Source organism: Phalaenopsis equestris, unplaced genomic scaffold (genome assembly GCF_001263595.1).
Source record: "Phalaenopsis equestris unplaced genomic scaffold, ASM126359v1 Scaffold000513, whole genome shotgun sequence".
Classification (NCBI taxonomy): domain Eukaryota; kingdom Viridiplantae; phylum Streptophyta; class Magnoliopsida; order Asparagales; family Orchidaceae; genus Phalaenopsis; species Phalaenopsis equestris.
Window position 1 is genome coordinate 46816 of NW_018164953.1, and position 9190 is coordinate 56005.

The following is a 9190-nucleotide window of genomic DNA, read 5'->3' on the forward strand; positions in this document are numbered from 1 at the left end:
CAATATCGTCGACATAGACGATAAGGATCAATTTTGTCACTAGAGGAATGTCGAAAAAAGAGAGTATAATTTGATTTGGTCTGTCAAAAATTATGACCCATTACCACCTTTGCGAACATATTGAACCAGACCCTTGGGATTGCTTCAGTCCGTAGAGAGACTTCTATAGTCGACACACTTATCTCTGGGGAACAGTAGAGTCAAAACCAGAAGGGAGGCACATATACACCTTCTTTGTGACATCCCCATTTAGGAAAGCATTTTTAACATTCAGTTGCAGCAAAGACAAGTCCAAATTTACAGCAAAGAAAAGTAGAACCCAAATAGTGTTTAATTTAGCAACCGAAGCAAATGTTTCCTCATAATCAACTCTGTATGTCTGTGAGTAGCCTTTGGACTTAACTGTGCCTTGTTGCATTCAAACAATCTATTAAAGTTAAACTTGGTGCAAAAAATCCAACGACACTACTGTTTTCTCACGCGGAGGAAGATCTGCAATATTCTATGTATGATTCCGTTGAAGGACATTCATTTCATTCATTACTGCAGCTTTCCAGGAAGGGTCAGCTAATGTTGCTTCAATATTGGATGGGGAATGATAATCCATCAGGGCAAAAACAAACGCTTTATAGCTCGGCGATACTGTAGAAAGAGATATACTCCTCATTCAGAGTGGTGTCAATTCTGGAAAAGTCACTCAGAGCGAATTCCAGATCTTGTAAAGAGTTAGCGGGTTCCAAAGTGGGACCATGAGTGCGTCAAGTATAGAATGGGAGGAGGTTTTGGTTGTTTGGTAGGTTGTGCATCCAAAGCAACAGAGGGCTCCTTGGATATAGTAGTAGGAGAAATATCCACATAGATCGAATAAGAAATAGTGTCTAAGAAATCAAGCTCCCCGTCATTTGAGAAAGTGACCGGAAAGTAGGGAAAACTTTCAAAAAAAGAAAATATCTGCACTTACATAGAGTTTATTTGTGGTAGGATCAAAACATCGATAGCTTTTTGAGTGGCAGAATATCCGAGAAGGACACATTTTATGGATTCTAGGATCAAGCTTACTATGATTAGGAGTTGTTTTTTGAATAAAGGCAGTGCATCCAAAAATTTTGGGTTCAAGGGTGGTGAAGAACCGATTTGTTGAGAAACATGACATCAAGATGACTAATGGAGTTCTAAAGTAATGAATTTTTGTGAAAATTATATTGATGAGATATGTGGCAGTAAGCCCACCATCATTCAAAAATCTTTTCAGGAAATTAGATTAAAACAAAATGGAGTGAGCTACTTCGAGAATGTGTCAATTTTTTCTCTCAGCTACTCCATTTTGCTTAGGAGTGTCCGTAAATGAATGAATGATCAATGGACTAGAAAAAGAAGTGAGTGTCATAGGGGTGACACATTAGCGAGTGTGGGAGGTTGATGGTCCAAAAGATTCTGTTGTTGTAGTGAGACCCTAGGCAGAGGAGGATTTGGTTGAGTGTTTGTATGTCAGTTTCCCATGGATTTTTCAACACTTGTCTTGACTATGATTGGATTTGTGACAATAATCACAAGTGCCTTGAGGAGGAATGAAAGATGTTGAGTACTATTAGTAGATGAGTCTACCATGATTCCAACAAAGCCAAATGTGACGTTGGGTTGATGAGACATAGGAATGCCTTGGAACCTGAACAGAGGAAGACCCAACGACAAAAATAAGGCAGCAAAAACTCTGGCTGGCTAGAGAAAGCTCAGGTTGGCAGAAAGGAATCTCAACGGCTGGAACAGGCGGTAGAAGCAACAAGGAGGCCAACCAACCTATTTTTTGCAACATAAAGAATCACAGCGGCTGGAACAGACTAGCAGACGCAACGGAGGCAACCCAACCTATTTTCTACAGCTGGAACAAGCTGGCAAAAGCGTGGGAACAGTTTTACAATAGCAAGGAGGCGCAGCAGATGCAAAGGCAGCAATCCTATCTATTTTTTTGTGGCTGGAACAGGCCGGAAGAAGCAAGTAGGCGCAGTAAAGAAGCGCCTGCAGGCACTAGAGCTAATCCTGGAAGCAGAAAACCTGTTGGGAGAGCCTTACAGCTGGTGGGCGGCAGCTAGGTTAGAGGCTCTAGGATTAGAACTTTTCTCTGATACTATGTTAAATTTAGAGAATTGTATGGCATGCTTTTATTGATAGGAAGAGAGGTATAAATACATATTACAAGATCTTAATAAAAGAAAGACATTAATTCAGAAATAGACCAACTAGAAATACATAACTATAGAAATAGAAATAATGGAAACAAATAAAATCAACCAAAAGCTAATAATAACTACAACAGTAATTAGCCTAATCATTAGGTTAATAATTCTAATAGTTATTATAGCAAAAGCTAAACTGAACTATGAAATTTGAAAAAAAAAAAATTATTTTAACACAAAGTCGAGTGTATAGTGCTATGATGTGATGTGGCTAAATAGTGCAAGGTGCATAATTGGATGCTAGCTTGTGCATAGAAGGCAAGCAATGTGTTGGGACACCACTTGCTTTTATTTCAGTCCTAAAGAGCACTTTTAATTACACTACCTCTAATTATGTAATTGTGATATAGATTTTCAATAGCCTTGAACCAGATTTCACCTCTATCATTAGGTTTTATGAGCCTACCATAGCAATGTGAAACTTTCTCCTTTCCATATATTGTCGAGGTAACAATATTTATCAGGTATACACTCTTTACTCTAAATTATTATCTTTTGAATAAGAAAAAAATTTTCTTTGGAACTTTAACAACATATTGAAAAAAATGGGATGGACTTTTTCATTATCATATTTTTATTGCAAACCATGTTAGTTATAAAAAAAATGAAAAAATTATTGTTTTCAAGTTCATCTACTTCCTTCATTCCTCCCTACAATCTATCTCAGCTCAATTGATGGTAGGCTTTGTTGTCCTGAATATCACTACTACTCCCTCTCATGTTTTTCAAGTTAACAAGTTATCTGCTTTGTTTCTCTTATGAGTGTGATCATAATGCTCTTTCCATTAGAACAAGGGATGTTAACAGTTCTTGTGAACAAGGTGTTTTGCTCTTTCCATTAGAGCAAGGGATGTTAATAGTTCTTGTGAACAAGGTGTTTGTAAAGGTAGTCGTTATTATGGTCATAACTCATTCCCATCATCAAGATTGTCAACGGAAAAAGCACTCACTCTATCATTATTTAGAGAAACTTGGCTATCCTTCTATAGCTCAGCATGTCTCTGCCTTGTTACCATCAGTCCCAATTGTATTTAATGCTTTGTCAAAGTTTTCCTAGAGGCTTATGATCATCTTCTTCACTACTCTTAGCTACCCACCTCGCCCCTCTCATATTATGTCTTCCTTCAGTTTTATTGCACTTTAAAAAAGATAATGTACATATTCTAGCACATCTTGGGTTCTAGATTCCATTGTATTTTCTTATACAAAGATAATTTACACTATTTTCATCTACCATGAGCATTCTCCCACATATTATTTTATCAATTGATCTTCTTCTCTAATCTCTAGAATAAGATTTATCCATCCTTCCTCTTCCTTATACTTAGACAATGCTTAATATGCATCATAGTTTGAAGTTAACCTTCTATCCATCTATTCTCTAACTGAAACTCACAACTCTTTGGTAACCTTCTATTCTTCTAATTGTATCTTCCAAAATCTCAGCATGAAAAAGAAAATTTGAGATGTAAAAGTTGAAGATATATATTAGCACACTGATGAATTTTCAATGCATTTTCATCATTTCCCCAAATTTTCATCAAGTTCCCCTCCTCCGTAGCATCTTCAATCCTTCATTTATGCACCATCCTCATTTTACAAAACTACTACGCTAAAAAGCAACGATCAAGAGGTACCTAAAAATGCAGCATAGCTTCTTACTAAAAAATGAACAGTATCAGAATAGATGAACATAAAAGCAAATAGACAAAAATACCTGAATAAATTACAAATAATTATGCAACCAAATAGAAAAGAGAGATAATTATATAGGTCCAATATACTCTATCTAGAAATAAATAATGTGTCTTAGAGACAAATTTTCTTCATAAGCCGTACTTGAATTACTTCTAAATGAAAATCTCAACTAGATCTATGAGAATGTATTGCACACGTTATTTTAATTCTGCAATATTAGAGAAACTATTTGGGCATTGTTTGGTTTGCTAAAAAAAGAATACTGTGTAAAAGTAATGTAATATATTTGAAATATTTTGATTCAATATAAAATAAATGCATGACTTTACATTTTTTTATTTGGTTTGAAGAAAAATAAAATCGATTTAAAATAAGTGGTCCACGGGGGCCCAGACAACGGATGTCAGCGAAGGGCTGGAAACAATAAAGAGTTGATGGGGGACAATAATGACAGCGGTGATGGATGCAAGTGACGGCGACGATGAGCAATACTTTGTATAGAGTGGTGTATTTGAAATTCACCTAAATACATTAAAAAAGAACTAGAGAATTAATTTCAAATTAATTACAAATGTATTATAACTTTGCACTGCATTTGAAATTCATTTGAGCAAACACATTGATTTTTTAAACTCCCCCAAAAGAATTTCAGTGCACTCATTTTGAACAAACTAAACATCCTCTTATTGATTTTGAGAGATCTTTCGGCATTAAGATATTTTGTAATGTGTTAGAATTTCATGCAATAAATTCTATTAGTTTAGAATCATTCCATGTTACCACTATAAATAGAATTTTAAAATGGATGATTTAGCACCACCCTGCAACCACAAGCAAATAAAGGAAAAAGAGAATGCAAATTCAAAGATATTGCCAACCGAGATAATAAAGGGATGAACATTTTAGGTGCTTGAAATTGGGACGTAAGTCTCCCACTTCATCAATAAGAATGAGGTATTCTTGGTTTCGGTTACCTGAAAAGGAGAAGTTTTTGGCTATTGCAAAAGAAGCTTTCACTTGGGCTCTTGCAGCAAATAAAAGAAAAGAAATTAGTCGCAACAACAACTTCTTCTCCACAACTTGCCATCATCTTCACAAAGTGATATCTTTGTTCTTAACTCCAACTTTGTGTGAAGGCTAATCTCCTCTTCTATTCTTTTTAAAGATAACTGAATTATTCTATCTCTATACTGCCAAGCCATAGGTGGATCTCATAAAACCACATAACTATGTGTATTCTCATCAATTTTTTTTTTCCTTTTTTTAAATAACTTCACATCATCATGTGTTTTGCCAGTCGCTATCTATTACCTAACAATAAATTTTCTCAGTGAAACATGCATTGAATTTAACCATGAAGCATAGAAATGAAAAACATGAAAATCAATCATGCTAACAAAAACTAAAAAATACCAGCAATTGCGATGACAAATAATACAGTTTGTATTCAAGAGCTAGCAGGTAAATATAAGCTTCATAGATGCAAGATTTTACTGAAAAACACAGGTATTTTACCTGCAACATCTTGGCCATCATAAATGCCTCGATACACCGTACCATATGTCCCATGTGCTACAACGTACCTTATTTCTAGCTTTGAAAGATCAATCTCCCATTCCTCCTTGGGTCTTCTGGATCCAAGCACATCATTCAACCAAATCTTCGAAAGCTTTTTCTCCAACTGAATATCCAAGTTTTTAAGATCAATCTGATCAGCCCTAAAGAACATATCCCTATTGCTCTGGCTCCCATGTCCTGTCAATTGAGAATTTGATCTTTCCTTAACCTCACCACCAACATCTCCAACACTTCTACAACCCTCTCCTTTCATTGAATCCATTCCTCCAAAAACAATCGAGTTACAGAACAAAAGGATCCATCACAGCTGAATAATGTCCTGCCCTTGAAGGAGGATAGGTTTCCTCCTTTATCTTCCCCGTAGTCAGTTTCCTATCACAAATGCATCATGAGGCCATTATTCCGCAACAATTCGTTTTGAAAAAGTGAAGCAATAATAAAAATCATAAGTTTTCAGCAGAATATGGTGATTGAAAAAGCTCAAATTCCTGACTTTATTCAAAGATGACCTAAACTCAGAAAACCTACAATCTTGATTGACTAATTATTGCGATAAAACTAACATGTGCAAGCGAAAAGGAGAGAGGAGAGATACCAATCCTGTAGAACAGAGCTGGAACCCTGTTGTAGAAATCGAACCAACCATTAGAAAGGAGAAGAGCGAGGAGAAAAGGAGAGAGAGAGAGATTCGGGGTATAAAAAAGGAATTCAGCAACAGCGTAACGGCCAACCAGCAGAAATGCCTTCTAGAAGCAAACGGCGAGGGAAAAGTGGGCATTCCAGGCACGGAAGCAAAGGCGAAAAATATTGTGCAAGAGTGCTCGCACAGTTTTGCATGCATGAGGGTCATCAACTTTAGGTTCTGTACATTTGGCAGGTTCTGATTCGAGCCCAAATGCATCAGGACTTTTGATACAATAATTTCAAGGGAGACAATTAATTGTATAGGGACCACTTGAAACTTCTTATTTACAAAAGAAATTGTCTCTGTCATTCATATTCAAATTCTCACTCAAATATCAAAATTTATGGTAAAACTCCAAATCATATTTTTCATTTCTATCAAATTCTCAATATGTTGATTGTAGCACGCGTAAATACATCGGTTCGGTGTTTCAAAAGAATCACTCGGGAGGTTAATTTGTAAATATCAATATTTTCGGTGTTTGTATGTAATTATCTTTTTTTAATCATTTCATTTATTTAGTTACTAGGAAAAAATATTTGAGAAATATATTATATCTAAGATGTTACATGCAATAATATTATTGTAATAGAACAAGAGTAGAATATAACCTCTTACCTTACATCAACTTCACATGCATTGCAATGTATTCTTCCCCATAGGAAGGTCTTCAACTATTTTTCTAGTGAGTTCTTAAGCTTCACTAATGGGATAAACAACTCTATGTACTTCATCTATAACTTCTTGGTTATCCTCATTTCCTATAGGACATATTTTCACTATAATAAACTAATCATGCTTTATGTGTATAAAATATTGAAGATAAGTTATAACAATTAATGCCTACATTTAGTGCTATAGCCAATGTGTACAGGTCAAGCTTTATGCATATGCATGTTCTCTATCATAAAACAACAGAGCCTATAAGGTTTAATTTAGTACATACAATTCAAATTGTTGCTTTACAAAGCCTTAGTTGTTGCTTTTATAAGCCTTTCTCAAACCGATTTTTATATCATTCGCGGTGTGGGACTAAAATGCATGAGATAGCATGTCCTTTGTATATCCTTCTTCCCGATTTCGTACTTGCCAGTTTAACTTGCTTGCTCCTCTAAGCTTTATTTAGGGACATTAACACACATACTGCCTAAATTTTATGTGTTTACATATCTGCAGCTAAACTTATATTTTTTTATAAACATACCACCCAAATAATTTTTTTAAGAAAATAAATTTTTATATTTATTTAATAAATATAAAAAATAATATAAAATGATATAAGTAAATATTATTATTTAAATGTTTAGTTGTTTAAGTATTTATAGTCAAAATGAGCCGAACACGACGAAGTAACTTTTGTTTGTGTTTAGCTCCTCTATAAATCGAGTTCAAAACAATTGTTTATGTTCGGCTCGCTTGCTTAACAAACAAATCAAACATGAACTACTTAATGAACCGAACACGAGTTGTTTGAGAACAACAAGCTTCTTTGACTACCCTATATAGAAGTATGCACAATTGATGATATTATTGAATCTCTCTTAAAAATCAATTATCATCAAATTGCATCCTTTTTTAGAGATGTAAGCACTTGCATACCACTCAATGCTAGATTAATTCTCTAGATAAAATGTAATGGCTAGAATTTTGATGTATTATATATCAAAGTACCTACAAAATTAACTCTTCTGTAAGCTTTGAAACTTGTCTATGTTCATGTAAGCAACTATCAATACTGAACTTTTTTTATTAGGATATGACAAATGTAAGCTATGTTATGTGCCTCTAGAATGATAGTTAATAAAGCATGAGCAATATTTATATATCCATCGAAGATGAAAACCAAATTTTCCATTTGCCCTGTTATTGAGCCTTTCAATCAGGCCATAAAAATGCATCCATGACTCATAATTTTTTTTTTAAACACTGCAAATGCCATATGATAAAATTTAGTGTTAATATCATGCACTACATCCACGAGCAAAGTACCTCTACATTATGTATTTAGAAATATTTTGTCCACAATTAACAATAGATCATATGCACTTTCAATGCCTTAAAACAACAAAAGAAGTAAACATATCCTTCACTATGTCATGTTGAAGATCAATAATTATTCTTATATTTTTTATATGTTGCATACTAGATAAGATGATAAATTCTTAAGAAAAAAAACCTCTAGGAGAGCCCTTTATATAGATGATGGCTTCCACATCATACCACCAAGCCTTCGTATAAGTTAAATTAATGATGTGTTCTCTCTTAATTTAGGATATGATCACTTTTGGCTCAAGGTTAAGACCAGACCAAAAAAAAAACTCTTCTTGTTTATATGTTTAATGAGTTATGATTGGGTTTATCATCAATTATTGATCTAACCACTAAAGTATAATTGTTTTAGATTCATTGTTATGCTTTCAATAAATTCAAAATTTTTAACATAGTGACTAGCAAGCTTCATGAACAATTCTTTCCATTGCAATGGATACACCAAACATCTTTACCCAATCTCTTTCTTGAATTGAAAGCTCTTATCTTAATATATAGATGTAAAATTTTTTTTAACCTTTCTTTTATCTCAAAAATGTCATTTTTAAATGCATTCAAAACAAATTCAAGTATAATGAAAACCCATAGATATTATTATATTTAGTAAACCATCATAATACTCTAAAATTTTTGTTTGATTTGAGTTTGTGTTTATATATCTAAGTTTAACTAATGTGTGCCCAAAGGTATATTCTAACTTTTGTTAATACTTTTGAGCTTTGGATAGCTATACAAAAAGATTGATCAAGTATAGTGATATCATTCTCATAAATTATGATTAAAATAGAATTGATCTATAATGTTTAAGTTTATATTTTGGATTTGTTTTAAGTCTAATTTGTAATACATTTTTATTATATTTCAGAGCATTCAACTCACTAGTTATTTTATTGATTTTTTTTTCTTATCTTATGAGAATTGTGGGAATAAAAATATGAAGTTATTT

General features: G+C 33.6%; 1 protein-coding gene across 1 annotated transcript in view; it reads right to left on the bottom strand.

Moving 5' to 3' along the window:
* The window catches only part of LOC110028530 (serine/threonine-protein kinase HT1-like), a 14042-nt gene extending 7728 nt beyond the window's left edge, over positions 1-6314 (bottom strand). The window contains exons 1-2 of the mRNA XM_020730425.1: positions 6106-6314; positions 5448-5882 (exon numbers count right to left, since the gene is read on the bottom strand). Of these exons, the coding sequence (XP_020586084.1) occupies positions 5448-5772 (325 nt within the window). The 5' untranslated portion in view covers positions 5773-5882; positions 6106-6314. The remainder of the gene's footprint in view (positions 1-5447; positions 5883-6105) is intronic.
* Positions 6315-9190: the final 2876 nt, after the last annotated feature.